This window comes from Hylobates moloch, unplaced genomic scaffold (assembly GCF_009828535.3).
Source record: "Hylobates moloch isolate HMO894 unplaced genomic scaffold, HMol_V3 SCAFFOLD_1, whole genome shotgun sequence".
NCBI lineage: Eukaryota > Metazoa > Chordata > Mammalia > Primates > Hylobatidae > Hylobates > Hylobates moloch.
This window is the reverse complement of record NW_026652276.1, coordinates 102524386-102545835: the sequence shown is the minus strand read 5'-3', so window position 1 is coordinate 102545835 and position 21450 is coordinate 102524386. Positions and strand designations below refer to the sequence as shown.

At 46.6% G+C, this 21450-nt stretch overlaps 1 protein-coding gene across 5 annotated transcripts; it reads left to right on the top strand.

The window, feature by feature from the left end:
* Positions 1–1109: 1109 nt before the first annotated feature.
* LOC116811371 (putative STAG3-like protein 1) lies at positions 1110–14969 on the top strand. 5 transcript variants are annotated; one of them, XM_058443989.1, is made up of 8 exons: positions 1110–1203; positions 1726–1841; positions 4959–5030; positions 7714–7812; positions 8023–8102; positions 8782–8896; positions 9205–9356; positions 14871–14969. In XM_058443989.1, exons 2-7 carry the CDS (start codon positions 1836–1838, stop codon positions 9271–9273), a joined length of 441 nt encoding a protein of 146 aa, XP_058299972.1. In that variant the 5' UTR covers positions 1110–1203; positions 1726–1835; the 3' UTR covers positions 9274–9356; positions 14871–14969. The 5 variants fall into 5 exon arrangements, with proteins under 5 accessions (XP_058299972.1, XP_032612366.1, XP_058299978.1 ...); XM_032756475.2 differs by lacking the exon at positions 9205–9356 and adding an exon at positions 13442–13624 and having other exon boundaries at positions 14871–14952; XM_058443995.1 differs by having other exon boundaries at positions 14910–14948.
* The last annotated feature ends 6481 nt before the right edge of the window (positions 14970–21450 follow it).

The window sequence follows — 21450 nt, the reverse complement described above, 5'->3', positions numbered from 1 at the left end:
TGCTGGGATTACAAGCGTGAGCCACCGCGCCCGGCCTCTAAACCTCTCTTAAACACATTTCTGTGTTCAGCATGTACAACCCCTGGTGGGGGCTGGGAGGTGGCAGATCGGAGAGTAAAGAGTTCTTTATTTGTTGCCTGGTAAATTGTATATACTTTTTAGCTGGTGTCCCCTAGTTCTCCTACTTGGGGATTTTGTAAACAGGTCTGCGTATCCTTATTTATTACAATATATGAGTTTATTCTGTGTAGGTTATAATATATCTTGGTTTTTTATATTTCCAGAAGGAAAAAAGCTAATTTCATACAGATCTGCTTTATCCCCTGGCTGTTTTAATTGGCTTTCTCTGAATCATTTCTGTTTCTGTCAGTGCTGCTGTGGGGGACCCGATTATATCAATGTTATAAACTTGAATTGATAAGACATGTGGTTGATGTTTCACGGGGTGAAATTTAACTCTAGGTCCATATTACTCTCCTGTTTATGGATGAGTGATGGATGACTTCCTGAGCCATGATTATTTTTCTCTACAAAGAGCAGTGACCTCTCTACCCGCTAAGGGAGTAGCATTTGATTCTCCGGAGAGAATACTAGGAAGGGTTGTCCTTCCCGTGCCTCGTTTCCTCATTCTTCATCTCCATTCCTTTCACCTGAAAGTTTTCCTTTAAGGCTTTGTCCCGGCTGGGTGTGGTGGCTCATGCCTGTAATCCCAACACTTTGGGAGGCCGAGGCAGGTGGATCACCTGAAGTCAGGAGTTTGAGACCAGCCTGGCCAACGTGGTGAAAAACACCTGTAATCCCAGCTACTCGGGAGACTGAGGCAGGAGAATCGCTTGAATTTGGGAGGTAGAGGTTGCAGTGACCTGAGATCACGCCATTGCACTGCAGCCTGGGTGACGAGTGAAACTCTGTCTCAAAAAAAAAAAAAAAAAAGACTTTGTCCCAACTTTCTACTAACAATAAGCTCGTTTTTTCTTAAAATCTGAATATGTTTTTCTCATGGAGATGGAGTGTGGTGAGAGACAGAGAAACTATAATTCATTAACCTTTTATATGGAGGGAATAGGGTGGTTATATTTAAAGAGAACCGTACTTTCTCACAGGAATACTGACTCTGTTAGCTGATGAAGGCAGTGACTTTGAGGACAGCTTGAATCGCAATGTGAAGAAGAAAGCAGCAAACGACCACCGAAAACAACGCCGGTGAGTCAGCCAGTTTTCTTTTGTTTTTGAATCTTGTGGGGGAAGCAGCCCAGCTACTTGGGAGGCTGAGGCAGGAGAATGGCATGAACCCCGGGGGCAGAGCTGGCAGTGAGCTGAGATCGCGCCACTGCACTCCAGCCTGGGCGACAGAGCAAGACTCCGTCTCCAAAAAAAAAAAAGAAAACCTAAAAGAAGTTCGGGTGATATGATTCATAAAAGGACAAGATTTACAAAGTGTTAAGGGACAGAAATAGGAAGAAGAGAAATTTTGAAGAGAAAAGAAGAGAAAAGGACGTTAGGATATAGGGATACAGGAAGGGGACTCAAGGATTTTTTTTTTTTAAGGGAAAAAAGTTAATAAACTTCATAACAGTATAAAAATCAATTATTTCAGGACTGAGTCTAACTCAGACTCTGCTGTGGAATTGGCAGCGTAAGCCTACTTGTGTGATAATGATGAAACCAAGTGTTAATGTCACTGTTACCTTTTTTTCATATTTCTGATCTTTTTATACATATTAGGTGGCAAAACATCCAAAGAAAGGTCCTGAGTGGTACATCGTCATAGTTGGAAACAGTCAGAGCCACCAGCCAATGTTCTTTTCAATGCTGTGAAAGCCGCCAAAAGTGACATGCAGGTAAAGCAGTGTCTTACCTCTGTTGATACCATCTCAGTTTTTGTAAGGTGGTAAGGACAAGTGTCTACAAACTTGATTTGAGGTGAACATTTTAGTGAGTGTAACATATCAAGAAATAAGATTATGGAGTGAATCCTTGGAGTGATAGAAGGGTAACCTTGAATAAGAGAGCATGTTTTTTTGTTTTTTTTTAGACAGAGTCTCTTTCTATCCTCCCAAGTATCTGGTACTACAGATTGCATACCACATCTGGCTAGTTTTTGTTTTGTTTCTGTAGAGACAGGGTCTCACTATGCTGCCCAGGCTAGTCTTGATCTCCTGGGCTTAATCAGTCCTCCCACCTCAGCCTCCCAAAAAGTTGGGATTGTAGGCATGAGCCACCATGCCTAACCCCAGGAGGTTTTAAATGGACTTTCCCCAAATCATCAGAGAAATGACTGTGGCAGCTATAGCCTTATGAAATGTATTTCTGAAATAATAAGACTTGAAAGTTGAAATTACTCCTTGTTCCATGGGCTGCACAGTGGATGTTGTGTTAGTGGGCATGAAAAAAGCAACATGGATCTCCTTGTACGTCCTCACCAGAGCTTTTGGGTGACCAGGTGCATTGTCACTGAGCAGTAATATTTTGAAAGGAATCTTGTTTTCTGAGCAGTAGGTCTCACCCATGTGCTTAAAATATTCAGGAAACCATGCTGTGAACAGATGTGATATCGGTTAGGCTTTGTTGTTTCATTTATAGAGCATAGGCAGACTAGATTTAGCATAATTCTTAAGGGCCTTAGGATTTTTAAAATGGTAAATGAGTATTGGCTTCAACTTAAAGTCACCAACTGCATTAGCCCCTAACAAGGAGTCAGGCTGTCCTTTGACGCTTTGAAGCCAGGCATTGACTTCTCCTCAATAGCTGTGAAAGTCCTAGATGGCGTTTTCCAATATAAGGCAGTTTAGTCCACACTGAAAATTCATTGTTTAGTGTAGCCACCTTCATCAATGATCTTAGCTAGATTTTCTTGATAACTTGTTGCTTCTCTATCAGTATTTGCTGCTTCACCTTGTACTTGGATGTTATGGAGAGAGCTTCTTTCCTTAAACCTCATGAACTACTAGCTTCAAACTTTTCTTCTGTGGCTTCCTTACTTTGCTCAGCCTTCATAGAATGGAAGACAGCTAGGACATTGATCTGGATTGGGATTTGGCCGAAGGGAATGTTGTGGCTGGTTTGATCTTCTGTTCCGACTACTAAAACTGTCTATATCAGCAATAAGACTGTTTAACTTTCTTATGCTTTGTGTGTTCACTGGAGTAGCGTTTTTACTTTCTTTCAAGAATTTTTCTTTTGCATTCACAACTTGGCTGTTTGGCACAAGAGGCCTAGCTATTGATTGGCCTGTCTTGGCTTCCAACTGAACTTAATCTTTTTTTTTTTTTTTTTTTTGTCTTTTTGAGACAGAGTCTCGCTTTGTTGCCCAGGCTAGAGTGCAATGGCATAATCTTGGCTCACTGCAACCTCTGCCTCCCAGGTTCAAGCAATTCTCCTGTCTCAGCCTCCTGAGTAGCTGGGATTATGGCACCCACCACTGCACCCAGCTAATTTTCTATTTTTAGTAGAGATGGGGTTTCGCCATGTTGGTCGGGCTGGTCTCAAACTGACCTCAAGTGATTTGCCCACCTCGGCCACCCAAAGTGCTGGGATTATAGGTGTGAGCCACCACGCCTGGCCTCTAAGCTTAATCATTTCTAGCTTTTGATTTAAAATGAGAAACATGTGGCCGGGTGTGGTGGCTCACGCCTGTAATCCCAGCATTTTGGGAGGCCGAGGCGGGTAGATCACGAGGTCAGGAGATCGAGACCATCCTGGCTAACACGGGGAAACCCCGTCTCTACCAATAATACAAAAAATTAGCTGGGTGCGGTGGCGGGTGCCTGTAGCCCCAGCTACTTGGGAGGCTGAGGCAGGAGAATGGCATGAACCCAGGAGGCAGAGCTTGCAGTGAGCTGAGATAGTGCCACTGCAGTCCGGCCTGGGCGAAAGAGTGAGATTCTGTCTCAAAAAAAGTGAGAAACATGTGACTCTTCCTTTCATTTGGACACTTAAGAGGGTTACTAATTGACCTAATTACAATATTTTTGTGTCTCAAGGAATGGTTCGGGAGGCCTGAGGAGAGAGAGAGACAAGGAAACTCTTCTTGGTAGAGTAGTCAGAACACATACATTTGTTAAGTTTGCCATCTTATATGGACAGGTTCGTGGTACCCCAAAACAGTTACAGTAGTAACATCAGGCTGGGTGTGATGGCCCATTCCTGTAATCACAGCACTTTGGGAGGCTGAGGTGGAAGGATCGCTTGAGCCCAGGAGTTCAAGACCAGCCTGGGCAAACAGAGAGAGAGCCCGTCTCTACAAAAAAAATTTTTTTAACTAGCTGGCTGTGGTGGCATGCACCCGTACTCCCACCTACTCGGGAGGCTGAGGCAGGAGGATCCCTCGAGTCCAGGGGGTGGAGGCTGCCATGAGCCATGGTCACACCGCTGTACTCCAGCCTGGGTGCCAGAGTGAGACCCTGTCTCATTAAAAAAAAAAATGTAACATTAAAGATTACTGATCACAGATAACCATAACAGATACCATAATGAAAAAGTTTGAAATATTGTGAGAATTACCAAAATGTGCCACAGGAACACAAAGTGAGGATATGCTATTAGAAAAATGGCACTGATAGGTATGCTCAATGCAGGGTTGTCACACACCTTTAGTTTGTTAAAAAACAACAACAGCAGCAACAACAACAACAAAATCCACAATGTCTGCAAATCAATACAGTAAAGTGCAATAAAGCGAGATATGCCTGTATAATGCCAGCTAGGGCTTCTGAATAGTCAGAATAACCACATGCAGAGGGGATATTATTTTTACTAAACACAAACCTCTGAGGTGTTACTTGACTATACAGCTTCTTCCAGAATTAGAAGGTTTAAAAGAGAGCATAGGATTACGGAGGTTCACACTATCCTGTAATAAACAGGAAGTAGGTAGAAGTTGTACTTTTTGTGTATCTTCAGGGCCTTATGCTTGTTAGGGTACAAGAGAGATTAACCCACTTCTCCCTGTCCTCCAGCTCCAAGAGCGTCAAGAGGAGATTGAGGAGATGATGAATACCCTCTTGGAATGTCTTTGTTCGTCGGTACAGGTGAGCTAATGGGTTTCTCTCATTGAAGCAGCTGGCCTTTGGTTATGGCATCTGAGGAAGTGAACAAGGTTTCCCTCCTCCAACCCTTAGTTATTGGGTTAGTCCCAGAATTAATGCAGCTGGAGCAAAGACTCTTAACAAATGTTTTAAATTGGTGAGGTTTAGTTTATCACCACCTACAAAGGATCTTGTAAGTGCTTCTGGGAGAAAATAAGAGAATAAAGCATTGCTGAGAATTTTTCTTCTCCGGCTTTGCCCCAGATCTGTCCCAACTCCTCATCTTTCTGGGGTTGGAGACTTGAGGATAAGAGCAGAGAACAGAAAGGCGGGGCTTTTCTGAGGGATGCTGCAGCCCGGTGAGCCTTCTCCTGGCCCAGGCTGCTGTCTCACTGTGTGAAGGGCAGGGGAATTTTATACTGTTTAAAGACCTGATCAAGTTAAGTTAAAAAGAGTATCTGTAGGCTGAGTATGGTGGCTCATGCCTGTAATCCCAGCACTTTGGGAGGCCAAGGCAGGCAGATCACCTGAGGTCAGGAGTTTGCAACCAGCCTGACCAACATGCAGAAACCCCGTCTCTACTGAAAATACAAAATTGCCGGATATGGTGGCGCATCCCTGTCATCCCAGCTACTCGGGAGGCTGAGGCAGGAGAATCACTTGAACCCGGGAGGTGGAAGTTGCAGTGAGCTGAGATCATGCCATTGCGCTCCAGCCTGGGCAACAAGAGCGAAACTCTGTCTCAAAAAAAAAAAAAAAAAATAGTATCTGTAGATGTTTCTCACTCTTACCTAGGTTTCACTTCTGCCTTTCCAGAACCTTTCAGCTGATTTAAACTTTTCTTAATGTGGAATTAAAACACACTCATGGGCGGGTGTGGTGGCTCACGCCTGTAATTGCAGCACTTTGGGAGGCCAAGGTGGGCGGATCACGAGGTCAGGAATTCGAGACCATCCTGGCTAACACAGTGAAACCCTGTCTTTACTAAAAATACAAAAAATTAGCCGGGCCTGGTGGTGGGCGCCTGTAGTCCCAGCTGCTTGGGAGGCCGAGGCTGGAGAATGGCGTGAACCCGGGAGGCGGAGCTTGTGGTGAGCCGAGATTGCGCCACTGCACTCCACCCTGGGCGACAGAGTGAGACTCCGTCTCAAAAAAAAAAAAACCTCACACACTTTGGCCAACAGCTGAATGCTTTTTTTAGGGGTGGGGGGGACAGAGTCTCATTCTGTCACACAGGCTGGAGTGCAGTGGTACAATCTCGGCTCACCGCAACCTCCACCCCCCGGGTTCAGGTGATTCTCCTGCCTCAGCCTCCCAAGTAGCTGGGACTACAGGCGCCTGCCCCCATGCTTGGCTAATTTTTGGCCACCATGTCCAGCCTGAATGAACTTTCAAAACTGGTTTTTAAAAGAGGTATGGAGGCCGGGTGCAGTGGCTCACACCTGTAACTCCAGCACTTTGGGAGGCCAAGACGGGCAGATCAGTTGAGGTCAGGAGTTCCAGACCAGCCTGGCCAACATGGCGAAACCCCGTCTCCACTAAAAATACAAAAAGATAGCTGGGCGTGGTGGTGCACCTGTAATCCCAGCTACTCGGGAGGCTGAGGCAGGAGAATCACTTGAACCCGAGAGGTAGTGGTTGCAGTGAGCCGAGATCGTGCCACTGCACTCCAGCCTGGGCAACAGGTGGAGTGGAGAATTAGGCTGTACAAGGCTGGTGTTTAACTATTTTATGGGTTGCTAACGGAAAGAAAATATTTACTAACTGGGTATGGCACATTTTTGTAGTCCTAGCTACTTGAGAGGCCAAAGTGGGAAGACGACTTGAACTCAGGAGTTCAAGGCCAGCATGGGCAACATAGCAAGAGACCCCATCCCTTAAAAAAAAAGAAAAAATATTTACATGTATTTTACTATATATATAGTATTACATCGGGAGGAAGAAATGAAAGGCATGGGGTACATGGCATTTCAAGAAAATAAATTCTTCCATGAGAGGGAGTTATCTGGTAGGATAGAAAGTGAGTTTGGAGAGAGGGTGGCTATAAGAGTCAACTTAGCTGTCTGTGTCTAGGGATGTCCTTCCTGAGATCCGTGCTATCTGCATCCAGGAAATTGGGTGTTGGATGCAAAGCTACAGCATTTCTTTCCTCACTGACAGCTATTTAAAATGTATTGGTTGGACTCTGCATGATAAGAGTCATTTTCCTTTTCCGTTTCCCTCATCTTTTTCCTGTCCTAGGACACTTCACCTTTTCCTGGGCCTGCCACTGTGATATTTTACCTAGTGAGCAATGATTAACCCATCAAGTCGCTGAATCTTGAAACTCCCCTAGCACTGGGGAGGGTAGGATAAGGTAGAGAGAGACATATCCAGGAGATGAAATGACTCAAAACATGAGGTAGGGGGAGAGAGACTTTCCCAGGGGAGAGAGTTATTGATGGATGGTAATGCAGGTGCTAAGGGGGGCAGCCAAAGGATCCTTCTCATCATGAGTACTGCTGTGATCCTTTTGTTTTTTAAGGAAGAAGACAGCTGTTCATTGTTTCTGACATCTCAGAGTCCTCAGCATAGGGGACACCCAAGGTAGAATGAGGGATTGGAGAGGGGAGTCTGGAGGCTCAGCAGGGACGAGTAGAGTGTGGTTAGTCTTATTTCCATTCTCCTGATTTTCCCTCCTCACCAGCACCGAGAAGTCCGCCTGAAGTGCGTGAAGGCCCTGAAAGGGCTGTACAGCAAATGGGACCTGACCGCACGCCTGGAGCTCTTCACCAGCCGCTTCAAGGTAAAATGGGTGGCGCTCCATGGCTTGGCTCTTTGTCGTAGTTCCCGTTTCCCCACCTTGTATCTTTTTACCCCTCATGCTCTAAGATGTCTTGGCTATCCCAGCATCTGCCTCTGCGTAGGCACTCTCTTGAGGAGTCTCTGATTCTAAGAGAACAGAATGTTTGGAATGGGTGTAATGAGATATTGAGTGACTTTCTCCTTTCTGCAGGACTGGATGGTTTCCATGGTCATGGACAGAGAGTACGATGTGGCAGTGGAGGCCGTCAGATTACTGATACTTATCCTTAAGTGAGTCTGGGAAGAGGGAAGGCCAGTGTCTCAGACCTTTGCCCTTCCAGGGTCCTCTCCCTCCACCTGTCATAGCTGACACTTCCATCTATGCAGGTTGACTGAGGCCATTCCTGAGTTGCAGTATCTCCAGGGGGGCATATTTCTGTCTTCTCTAACTCCCCATACTCCTTTGTCTTCCACTGTCTATTTAGGAGTTCTTTGTGAGTTACGTCCTTGTTGCTTTTGCCTCTTTTTGTTTCTAGCCTTGATTGTGCTAGAAGATAATGTCCCTATTCACACACTCTCTGCTTTTCTGTGGGCAGGAACATGGAAGGGGTGCTGACGGATGCGGACTGTGAGAGCATCTACCCCATTGTGTATGCCTCTAATTGAGGCCTGGCCTCTGCTGTGGGCGAATTTCTGTACTGGAAATGAGTGGGGCTCCTTTTATGTTTCTTTAACACCACCCTCTCGGTTTCTCTCCCCCATCTGCTGCTGCCCTACCTAAGGCCTCCCCATCTCCGTGGAAGTCTCTCTCTGGTGTCTTTTTTCCTCTCTCAGCTCCTTGGGGCTCTCCTTAGCTCTGCACCTCCTTTTCCTTTATCATCTCTTTGGGCCATCTCCTCCCTCTGTGGTCATCGTTACACCTCCTTGTTGCCTTCTGTGCTGAGCCCTTTCCTTGTGTCCATTCTACCAGACTCTTCTACCCTGAGTGCGAGATAAGAACGATGGGTGGAAGAGAGCAACGCCAAAGCCCAGGCACCCAGAGGACTTTCTTCCAGCTTCTGCTGTCCTTCTTTGTGGAGAGCGAGGTGACGTATACAGAGAGAAGTCTGGCTGTTGTGCATAGGACCTACAACTGGGCTGGGCTTGGTGGCTCATGCCTGTAAGTCCAGCACTTTGGGAAGCTGAGGTGGGAGGATCCTTTGAGCCCAGGAGTTTGAGACCGGCTTGGGCAACATAGTGAGACCCGGTCTCTACCCCCCAAAAAAACAAAAAAAGACAAATGGAGAAGCATGGGGGTGGACACTGTAGGAAGGAGAGTGATATTTAATCAGTAACCACTTCCTAGGGTATTTTAACATGCCATCACTAACTCCCCATGTACCTCCTTCCCCAGCTCCATGACCACGCTGCTTACTTAGTAGGCAGCCTGTGGGACTGTGCAGGGGCTCAGCTGAAGGACTGAGAGAGTCTGACAAGCCTGCTGCTGGAGAAGGACCAGAGTGCATGCCACATGGAGCCAGAGACAGGGACCTTCCACCTCCTAGGGTGAAACCAGGAGAGATTGCTTGCCTGACTTGTACAAGGCAGCAACGGTGGCATGGGGCGGGGGGAACTTGGAGTTGGAAGGTGGCTAATCTTTGATTCTGTTTTTGATCCTCCTGGCACTCCAGACCTGGGTGATGTTCAGGAGAGCACACTGATAGAAATCCTTGTGTCCAGTGCCCAGCAACTCTTGCCTCAGCCTCCCGAGCAGCTGGGACTATAGGTGCCTGCCACCATGCCCGGCTAATTTTTTTGTATTTTTAGTAGAGACGGGTTTTCACCGTGTTAGCCAGGATGGTCTTGATCTCTTGACCTTGTGATCTGCCTGCCTCATCCTCCCAAAGTGCTGGGATTACAGGCGTGAGCCACCGCTCCTGGCTGCCTAAGGTTTTTTCTTTGATTTTTAAAAAACAGCTTCATATTAAGTAACATTGTGGCATCATTATTTCATATGCAAGTATGTGTTCTCTAGTGTACATTTTTAGATGGGACTTTATGTGACAGCTTTATTGAGATACAACTTACATATCATAAAAATCACCCCCTCCTTTTTTTTTTGAGACAGAGTCTCGCTCTGTCACCCAGGCTGAAGTGCAGTGGCGTGATCTCAACTCACTGCAACCTCCACCTCCCAGGTTCCAGCGATTCTCCTGCCTCAGTCTCCTGAGTAGCTGGGACTACAGGCACCCACTACCACGCCCGGCCAATTTTTGTATTTCTGGTAGAGACAGGGTTTCACCATGTTGGCCAGGCTGGTCTCGAACTCCTGACCTTGTGATCTGCCCACCTCGGCCTCCCAAAGTGCTCACAAAGTGCTGGTGAGCCACCACGCCCAGCCAAAAATCACCCTTTTAAAGTGTACACTTAGCATATTCACTGAATTGTACAACCATCACCACTATCTAATTTTAGAACATTTTCATTATTCTCAAAATAAACCACGTACCCATTCGCAGTCTATCTTCCCAGCCTAAGGTGGTATCACTAATAGAATTCCTGTCTCTTGATTTGCCTATTCCGGACCTTTCATATAAATAGAATCATATAATATGTGGCCTTTTATGTCCAGCTTCTTTCACTTAGCACAGTGTTTTCAAGGTTCATCCATACTTTGACATATATCAGTATCTCATACCTTTTTATGGCCAAAACAATATGCCATCATGTGGGTATGCCACATTCTACTTATCCACTTGTCAGTTGATTGACATTTGGGCTGTTTTATGCATAATGCTGCTAAACATGCATGTACACATTTTTGGGTGGATGCATCTTTTCAGTTATCTTGAGATACACCTGGGAATGGAATTGCTGGGTCTTATGGCAATTCTATATTTAAGTTCTTGAGGAACTACCACACTGTTTTCCAAAGTACCTACAGCATTTTACAATCCTACCAGCAATGTATGGGGGCCCTGGTTTCTCCATGTTGTCACCAGTACTTACTGTCTTTTTTTATTTTATCCATCTCCTAGTAACCGTGAGGTGTGGTATCTCATTGTGGCTTAAATTTGCGTTTCCCTAATGACCAGTGGTATTGAGCATTTTTTCCTGTGCTTATTGACAATTTGTTTATCTTCTTTGGAGAAACGTCTTTTCTGATCCTTTACTATTTTAAAATAGGGTTGTCTTTTTATTGTTGAGTTGTAAGTATTCTTTATATATTCTAGACACGAGATTCCTTATGATATGCAAACATTTTCTCCCATTTTTGGGGTTGTCTTTTTGTGTTATTGGTGGTGTCCTTTGAAACATAAAAGTTCTTGAATTTGGTGAAATCGAACTTGCTTTTTCCTTTTGTTGCTTGTGCTTTTGGTGCCATATCTTGAGAAATTGTTGGCTAATTCAAGGTCACAAAGATTTATTCCTGTGTTTTCTTCTAAGAGTTATAGTTTTAGCCGGGCACGGTGGCTCACACCTGTAATCCCAGCACTTTGGGAGGCTGAGGCAGGCGGATCACGAGGTCAGGAGATCAAGACCATCCTGGCTAACAGGGCAAAACCCCATCTGTACTAAAAATACAAAAAATTAGCCGGGCGTGGTGGTGGGCGCCTGTAGTCCCAGCTACTGGAGAGGCTGAGGCAGGAGAACGGTGTGAACCTGGGAGGCGGAGCTTGCAGTGAGCTGAGATTGTGCCACTGCACTCCAGCCTGGGCAAAAGAGTGAGACACTGTCTCAGAAAAAAAAAAGAGTTATAGTTTTAGCTCTTAATTTAGATTTGTGATCCAGTTTGAGTTAATTTTTGTATATAGTGTGAGATGGGGTGTGATTTCTTTTTGTTGTCTTCTGTGTGCCACCTAAAATTATATCTTATACCACCAGGAAACTCTTCTTTAATCAATTAACTAATACATATTTGTTAAGGACCTACTATATGCAAGATACTATGTTCAGTGTTTTAGGGGCCATGAAGAAGCCTCCAGCAGCTTATTATCTAATAGGAAAGGGGGAAATTGTAATTATGGAAAACCCAAATTATGAACAGTTGCCAATAAATAACTGCCTGAGGGCTTGTACAAGTGAATGCTGTAGAATTCAGAGAATGAGGAGGGCTTTACCAAGAAGATGGAATTGCTGGAGCTTAAAAAATAAGTAAGATGTGTATAAGCTGAACAGAGGAAGGAGGAACATCATGGGCTGGCAGAATAGCACAAGAAAAGTGTAGAAGGCTGTGGCTGGGCGAAGTGTGGAGGCACATAGGTCGCTCTGCCTAAAGCGTAGGGTTTGTGAAGGCAAGATAAAACTGAAGAGATTGGGGCTGGGTGCGGTGGCTCATGCCTATAATCCCAGCACTTTGGGAGGCCGAGGTGGGTGGATCATGAGGTCAGGAGTTCGAGACCAGCTTGGCCAAGATGGTGAAACGCCGTCTCTACTAAAAATACAAAAAATTAGCTGGGCATGGTGGCGCATGCCTATAATCCCAGCACTTTGGGAGGCCGAGGTGGGTGGATCATGAGGTCAGGAGTTCGAGACCAGCTTGGCCAAGATGGTGAAACCCCGTCTCTACTAAAAATACAAAAAATTAGCTGGGCATGGTGGCGCATGCCTGTAGTCCCAGCTACTTGGGATGCTGAAAGCAGGAGAATCGCTTGAACCCGGGAGGCGGAGGTTTCAGCGAGCCGAGATCGTGCCATTGCACTTCAGCCTGGGTGACAGGAGCGAAACTCCATCTAAAAAAAAAAAAACAAAAACTGAAGCGATTGGTTTTATTCATTCAACAGATACTGAGCACCATGTGCTGGGAATACGGCAGCAAACAAAAAAGCCAAAAATCTCTTTCTTTAGAGGGTGTCAGATAGTAGTAAATGCTATGGCAAAAAAGCAGGGAGGAGCGTGAGGAATCCTGGCGGGGTAGGGATTGCAGTCTTACAAAGACTGATCAAGGGAAGACTCAGGAACACAAATGTTGGGCAAAAAGCCTAAAAAATAAGTTAAAAGATACACTTAGGCGCATTACAATTTTAACAGGTTTATTTGAGCATTCAGCAATTTTATCAATCAGGCAGTGGCAGACTGCAAGCAGTTGAGGGCGCCACCACCGAGGAAACCAGAGGGGACGCTTACAAGGTGTCTGTGGGAGCAAGACAAATAAACTATTTGATTGGTTAAAGTGGAAAGTTCATATTTAGAGGTTAACTGACCATAAATCTCTTGTTAGAAGTTAGTTGGTAGTTTCTGACTGGTTAAGCTTAAGTTTCCTGCTCCTAGGTTACACACAACACTTTCACTCTGAGTTGAGTTTCAGTTTGCTGACGTAGGAACCCAAAGTGCAGGAGCCATTTCAGCCTATTGGCCTCCCAGCGAATTTTTTATAACAGGTGAGGGAGGGTGCTTAGTGTGTTTTAGAATCCCATACCAAAGGAAGCAGCCAGTCCTGAGGCCACGAGGGGATGGGGAGAATGTTCCTGGCATGTTCAAGGAACAGCAGAGAAGACCATTATGGCCAGAATGCAGATTGTAGGACATGAGACCAAAGAGGGTGCAGGATCCCAGAGCATCTAAGGCATAGACTGGCTTTTACTCTGAGTGCAGTAGGAAACCATTGGAGGATTTTAGAGGAATGACACGATCAACCTCTGTTTTTAAAGGATCCTTCTGGCTGCTGTGTCGAAAACGACAGGAGATGGAGGAAGGCTAGAAGCTGGGAGACCAGCAGGGAGGCTGTGGCTGTTGTAAGAATCCAGCCCAAGATTCAAGATGAGAGAGCTTCTTAGGCCGGGGGCAATGGTGGAGGTGCCGAGAAACGGCCAGATTCTGGGTGCATTTTCAAGGTATCTCTAATAGGCTTTTCTGACAAACTGGATGTGGGATATAAGACAAAAAGAGGAGTTGAGGATGGCTCCTGACCATCCTCAACTTTTGAGGATGACAGAAGGATGGAGTTGACAGTAGCTGAGATGGGGAAGGCAGAGAGTGAAGATAGCTGTGGGGGAAGGTTGGGGCATTGGTGTTGGCCACGGGATTACAGGTGGAGATGTTGAACAAACCGTGGGGGCTGTTAAGATGGAGTTCAGGGGAGAGCTGAAGGCTTGAGATCCCTTTGGGATGTGGCAGAGTATAGGTGATATTTAAGGACGTGAACCTGAGTGGCTGGGGAAGCCAGTGAAGTTGGAGAAGAGGAGAGATTCAAGGGCCCAGCCCTCGGGCATCACACCATTAATAGCTTGAGGAGATCAGGAGGACACACCTGGGGCCCCAAGGTTTCCTCTCTGGGAATCCAAGCCCAGGGGTATGGCTCTTCCCTGTTTTCTGTAGCCCTCTGCTTAAACCCATAGCAGCTCACTTTGAGATCATTGTTTTCAGTGGATGAACGTGGCCATGGAGAGGGAGGGTAATGGGAGTGTGACTGTTTACAGTTAACAGATGTTAATGTCAATTTGATTGATGCTTTAAAATAGTATTGCCTGGGTTTTCTCAGGCAGTGAGAATCTTTGGATTCTATCTCCTCCTCTGTTCTCCGATTTCTGCAGGAGATAAGTCCCCCTTCATATCATATCAGTTATACAATCACTTCATTTTTTTCTAGCTTTTAGAAAATTCTGTCTCCCGTTTTCCAGTTCCTCCCTGGCCCTCATGCGTCCACCCTAGCCTCTGGTACCAAAACTCTATTGCCATTTTAAGCTTTTTCTGACCATAGAAATCTTGGATAGGATCTCAAATGTCTTCATTGGCTAACTCAGACCTGTCAATCTTAGAGACTCCAACCCTCCCTCATATTTGTGTTCACCTGTTCACCTGTTACAGTTCATCTTTGAAATGTATATTTATGTATCTTTCCATCTTGTTTTCTAAGCTGTGTAGCAAGTTTTTCTTGGACAAGGCCTAGCTACAATTCTCTAAGCCTTACTTTTTGGTACATAGGGCTATGCCCATTTGAGGGCAACAGAATGAGGCTGTATAAGTTTTCCATTCTCTTCCTGATTGACTTTCCCTTACTAAATCCTGGGCAGGTCTTGGAAAGAGAGCATGCCCGTTGCAGGCCCTGGGCTGTGGTTAATGTATGCATCTGCTTGGCAGGGCCTGCCAAGCATAACAGAAGACGTCTCCTCGTCCCAGGAAGAAAGTCTGCAGCTGAACAGTATTCCGCCCATACCCACCCTCACCTCCACAGCCGTGAAGAGCAGGCAGCCCCTGTTGGGGTGGGAAGAGATGGAGGAAGAAGATGGCTCAGAGTTGGATTTTGCCCAGGGGTAAGGCCATGGAGGGAATCTGGGTGTCTTGAGTTCCCCGTTTGGTGTCTGGCTGCCTCCATCTTGCTGTTTCTGTTTCGTGGTTCCCTGCTGTAGCACTCCCTCATTATTGGGTTCTTCTCTAACCCTTCTCCAATTGTTTAGCTTTAAAATGCATCTCCTCCAACACTGAGCTTTTCTCCCTGTCAACACCAGCTGCCTGACATCCTCTTCTTACACTTGATTTTTATCCCATCATTGATCCTGCTTCATTCCCAGCAGTCAGCCCCTCACAGGCACCCAGAGGTCAAGGTTCTTGGGTCCACAGTATTTCCAGACTCCACGCAATCCTTCAGGTCCTGGTCTGGGCAACCAGTTGATGCGGTGAGCTTTTCTCATCATCTCCTGTCTTCACTTCAGATCTGTCACCCACTGTGAGGGGACTCCTGTTTCACCCATTGCCTCTCCGTGGGTGCTTTTTGGACTTGTTTTAGCCACAGAGCACTTCCTGTCAGTACAATCTAGAAACCTACTATGCTGTACTTACTGCTCCCCACTTCCCCCACCCCGGGTGTCTGAGAAACTCTCAGAGGTCCTCAAAGAACAGTTTGAAAAGTCCAACTCTTTACCCTTACATCAGACTCAGCCTTGTAGAAGAGGACGAGGAAGAAGAGTTAGAAATTCAGGATGAGTCAAGTGACGAACGGCAGGATACAGACATGATGAGTGGACCACCCTACCCTTCTCTCCCAAGAACTAGGGGCTGATGTGCCAAAGAGAAGCCAGGGTGCTTTCCCTCTCTCTGCTCGGTGATGCCTGGTCTCTGAAAGCTGAATGAATCTAGGGTAAAGGAGGACAGGTTGTACGTCGGTTTGGACTTTGCTTGGACTCTACTTTCATTAAAGAATAAGGAAAAGAGGCCGGGCGCGGTGGCTCACGCTTGTAATCCCAGCACTTTGGGAGGCTGAGGCGGGCAGATCACGAGGTCAGGAGATCGAGACCACGGTGAAACCCCATCTCTACTAAAAATACAAAAAAATTAGCCGGGCGTGGTGGCGGGCGCCTGTAGTCCCAGCTACTCGGAGAGGCTGAGGCAGGAGAATGGCGTGAACCCGGGAGGCGGAGCTTGCAGTGAGCCGAGATTGCGCCACTGCACTCCAGCCTGGGCGACAGAGCGAGACTCTGTCTCAAAAAAAAAAAAAAGAAGAAGGAAAAGAAAATTACAAATACCAAAGAAGATTGGAATAGCACTCTTGGCTCCCAATCCCTAAGTAAATATTGTTGCCTCCAAACCTCCTCGGAATTGGAAGGAGTCCTAATGCTGGTGGTGGGAGGTCATTCAGTCCGGGTGGCAGCCCCTTCAGTGTCTCTCCTCCCAACACATGACCCCCTGTCCTCCCTCTCCCTACTAGAGGGCTTCCCCTCCCTGTCCCTTCCCTCACTCCCCTTCTAACCTAGCCTGTTTCCCCAGGAGGAACTGCTGCTGGTGTAGTGGGAAAAGCCTGGCATTTGGAGTGAGGTGACATGAGTGCTAGTCCTCAACTCTATGTCAAGTTAGCGCTTTACCCCTCGTCAGCCTCCATTTTCTCATCTTTATTTTTGAATTATTTTTACTTTTTGAGGTAGAGTCCCTCTCTGTCGCCCAGGCTGGAGTGCAGTGACATAATCTCAGCTCACTGCAACCTCTGCCTCCTGGGCTCAAGCAATTCTCCTGCCTCAGACTCCCAAGTGGCTGGGATTACAGGCGTGCGCCATCATGCCTGGCTAATTTTTTTTTTTTTTTGTATTTTTAGTAGAGACGGGGTTTCACCATGTTGGCCAGGGTAGTCTCAAACACCTGACCTCAAAGTGGATCCACCTGCCTCAGCCTCCCTAAGTGCTGGGATTACAGGCGTGAGCCACTGCCTGCGGCCCATTTTCTCATCTTTAAAACAGAGCTGTTAGCCTGTAGTTCCAGCAACTCGGGAGGTGGAGACAGGAGGATCAATAGTCCAGGAGTTGGAGTCCAGCCTGGGTAACATAGTAAACTCCTGTCTCTTAAAAAAGAAAAAATAACAATTCAAAAATAAATAAAATGGACTTTTTACATAAAATGTAAGGTATTTATATTATTTATATTTTTCCATTTATATTATTATAAATGGAAAAGGGCTATGTCTGAGTTCAGGCTACCGTAACAGAATTCCATAGTCTGGTATCTTACAGACAGCAGAAATTCATTTTTCACGGTTCTGGAGGCTGAAGTCCAAGGGTTGGGTTCTGGTGAGGGCCTTCTTCCAGCCTGCCGACTGCTGGCTTCTAGTTGTATCCTCACCTGGAGGAGAAACAGCAAGCTAGCCCTCTGGCCTGGGCTTAGAAGGGCATTCATCCATCCATGAGGGCTGCACCCCTATGACCCAATCACTTCCCAAAGGCCCCACTTCCAAACAGCATCATACTGGGGGAAGGATTTCAACATGCAGGTTTGGGGGGACACAGATATTCAGTCCATTACAGGCTGTGTATCTTCTGCTGTTATTCTGTTCTGTTCTCTTCTCTGCAGGGAGGGGAAAAAGAACAGAACAGAACAGGGGAGTCTTGTGCTAACGAGGAGAAACCAAACAATGATACCTTCAGACCAGACACTAGAGAGCAAGGCCTCTGTTGAAATATTATTTCCTGACATCTCAGGAAAAATCCATTTTCTGGTTTCCAAACCAAAGGCATTTAAGGGGCTCAGTCAGCAGGCCAAGAAGTGCTCTGCAGTCAGGCCTGATCCTCGTGCCCACACTAACTTCCCTCCCAGGAGGTGCTATAGGGGCCTGCCGTGCCCAAATTTGTTCTTATGAGGCTGGGAAAGGAACTGGTTTTTTTCTTTGTGAAGTGACAGGAGTGTGGAAAGGCCTTTTTGACTTTCAACCTCATTCTCTCTAGCAAGCAAGTAGTTACTTTTCCCCCAGTGAGCGTGGGCTGGACCTCTTAGATTCTACAGAGCTGGATATTGAGGTGAGTGTCCCCAGAGCAGAAGGAGTTATGTATCCTTGGGAAATGCTGGCAGGCAACCCATGTACTCATCAAATTGACAGAAAGGCCACAGCCTAGGGGTGGCCCTCTGAGCTGTCTCTGGGGCTTTAAGGGTAACCCAGGGGAGGACGGTCTGCCCATTGGCCCGTTGCTGTGTCCTGTGTATTCCTTTCATCTTTCTCATTGTAAGATTTCTGACATGAGTCTGGGCCCCTCCCCAGCTCCACTCCCTACCTCAAGGATGTGACCATTTGGAAAAGACAAAGAGAAAAGGAGCAAAATGAAGCAGGGCTTTAGCCCTGGGCTCTGAGGGGAAGGAGTTGGGCATTGTTTTTCTAACCTAACCTTTCCCTCTGGTGATGTTGGGGTAGAGAAGCCAAGAGACCCTGTCCTCCCTAATGCACTGTGGCCCAGTCCCCCTGCCTTTTTCCTGTTCTGTTTGGAGTGGAGAGGGGCAGCACCTGTCTGTGTTTAATGGAAAGAGCCCATAGTCTCCTGGATTTTTGGAACATCTTTCTCAGCCTATTTGGTGCCCTAATGATTGGCTCAATAAACATGTTTGAATCCACGTTCCCAAGGTGTGGCTTGAGATCGTTAAACTGATGGAGGTCAGGTTCTTCGTCTGCCTTGTCCCATGGCCCAGCGTATAGGTGTCCCCTACACCCTGCAGGTGCTTTGTCTACAGGCTCTCCAGGAAGTAGTATCACTTAGTAACTGAGAGGCGGGGTGAGGCAGTGGAGATAGGGAGAGATTGACTGCCTGTGAGTAGTTTATCTAGTGGCCTCAGCCTCTGCAGCAGTGAAAGTTGTACTGACAGGTGGCAGAGTGGAGCAGGACCTTGTGAAACTGCCTGTCTCACCCACGTGAGCCAGGCCAGGCCATGTATCCTGGCAGCCTTCATCCAGGGATTCTTTCCAAAGGAAATTTTATCCTCTCATCCCAAAGATACCTGCCATAATTTGGAATTTGATCAAATCACAGTATCTGAGAGTTAAAAGGAAACTAAGGAGTTACTCTAAATGTCCAACCCTAAAATGCAAGTGACAGATGTCACCTTCACTCTTGCCTTCTCCAGCTAGTTCTTCAAGTTCTGTCAAGACTTGGTGAAGAAAATTCTCTGGCCTAGGTCCTCCACACATTGTCACCATCATCTCTCACCTAGACTGCTGCAGTGCAGCCTCAGGGCCAGCCTCTTGAAACTCAGACAGACTTGTTTGCTCTTGTTTTTCTTTGTGGAGCAGCAGAGCACCTCTGTTCCCTTTTGTCCCTCTGACAAGCAGTATTTGAAGACAGCTGTTGTCATTTTGTACTTTCACTGTTTTCTTCTGTGGTTTAAGGAATGCTTCAGCCTCTCTCTTTAGATATAATTTCCAGTTCTTCCCATCATGGGCACCTGCTTTAGTGACAGATTCTCACTGCGGTCTCCTAGGCCAGACACAGCCATCCAGCTAGTGATCTGTGCAGAAAGAGCCATGACTTCCTGCGATCAGGTCACTCAGCCAAGACCACCTCACCCCTTTCATTCTCTCTCCCCGCCCCCACCTGCCCCTCCCAGATGGAAGCTAGAAGAAATTGGGTTGTGAGTCTCCTTTTGGAAAGGTAGCCCTGGGGGAGTCAGAGCTGGGGTGTGGGGGAAGGCTAACTCATTGAGTGATCTTTCACCTGTATTCAGGTAGAATAGCCCTGGGGAAAGGAGCCTGTTTTGTGGGATGAGGGAACAGAGTGGGAGAACTGAGGAGAAGATGTGGAGGTCTCTAAAAATCCAGGACGGGAAAGATTCCTGGGTTATTTAAATAACTAACCAAGCTAAGGGTGCTTCACAAGAGGATATGAGCAGCTTGGGGGCTTTTCATCAATATGGACACCTGTGTACAGCCAGGCAGCCCAGTGCACTGGGTTGAGTCACAGCCTTAGAATCTGGGAGCTTGACACCATGCTCCCTAAAGCCTTTGACACTGTTTATTGAGAGGCTGGGTCTAGGTTGTCTCCTCTTGAATATGGGCTCTGTGATGCTTGACTAATAGATGATAGAAATGATGCCATGCTAGTTAGTGGGCCCAGATTTTAAGGAAACTGGCGGTTTCCATTTCCTGTCTCTTCCTGTACCTGGGTTCACACTTGGAACGCGATCACCATTCTGTGAGCAAGCCCAGCAGCCTAAGGAAAAGGCCGTGTGTAGGTGTTCCTGCCAGCAGTCCTCACTGAGGTCCCGGCCAACATCCATGTTGGCTGCCAGACTCAGTCCAGACGGGAGTCAGATGATTCCAACCTCCCCTGTTTTTCCATTTTCCCAGCTGAGGTCCAGGCATCAGGGAGCAGAGACAGCCCATCTTTTCTGTGCACTTTCCAAATTCCTGACCGTGGAGCCCATGAGCATAATAAGATGGTGGTTGACACCACTCAGTCTGGAAGGGTTTGTTGTGTAGCCATAGCAACTGGAACAGGGCCTTAGAGTCATAAGACTCTCAACGTTTGGACATTTATATCAGTTTTTTTTTTAAAAATTGTAAGTTAGATAAACATATACTAATTCTATGTTATACACATTTAAAATGTAACAGATGAGTTGATGAAATAAGTGTTTTAAAATATTTCATTGGTTAGCAGTGCAAAATACCTTTTTGCTCCTTTTTTTTTTTTTTTGAGACGGAGTCTTGGTCCGTCACCCAGGCTGGGGTGCAGTGGAGTGATCTCGGCTCACTGCAAGCTCCACCTCCTGGGTTCATGCCATTCTCCTGCCTCAGCCTCCAGAGTAGCTGGGACTACAGGCCCCCGCCACCACGCCCGACTAATTTTTTGTATTTTTAGTAGAGATGGGGTTTCACCATGTTAGCCAGGATGGTCTCGATCTCCTGACCTCGTGATCCGCCCGCCTCGGCCTCCCAAAGTGCTGAGATTACAGGCGTGAGCCACCGCGCCCGGCCACCCTTTACTCTCAAAAAAGGGTTTAGTGAGAGCAAAGTGAGAAACATTTTTTTAAATCACGGTTCAACGTTTTCTGAAGTTCAGTTGAAAGTTCAGTTTAGTGCTAGGTACGGTGGCTCAGGCCTGTAATCCCAGCACTTTGGGAGGCCAAGGTGGGCAGATCACGAGGTCAAGAGGTTGAGACCATCCTGGCCAGCATGGTGAAACCCCGTCTCTACTAAAAATACAACAAAATTATCTGGGCGTGGTGGTGTGTGCCTGTAGTCCCAGCTACTCAGGAGGCTCAGACAGGAGAATCGCTTGAACCTGGGAGACAGAGGTTGCAGTGAACCGAGATTGTATCACTGCACTCCAGCCTGGCAACTGGATGAGACTCCGTTTAAAAAAAAAAAAAAGCTTAGTTTATTCTGATACTTAATTTTAATGACCTTCATAACTGCCAAGAAGAGTACCTTTCAAAAACAGGCAAATCCAAGTGGATTAGGTGCCTCTTTGTGGTG

Bases quoted from the DNA above. Each gene is read 5' to 3' on its own strand.
- LOC116811371 (XM_032756475.2), top strand. The intron at 5,031-7,713 runs GTGAGCTAATGG...CCTCCTCACCAG, and splicing joins GTCTTTGTTCGTCGGTACAG to CACCGAGAAGTCCGCCTGAA. The intron at 8,897-13,441 runs GTGACGTATACA...CTGTTTTTAAAG, and splicing joins CCTTCTTTGTGGAGAGCGAG to GATCCTTCTGGCTGCTGTGT.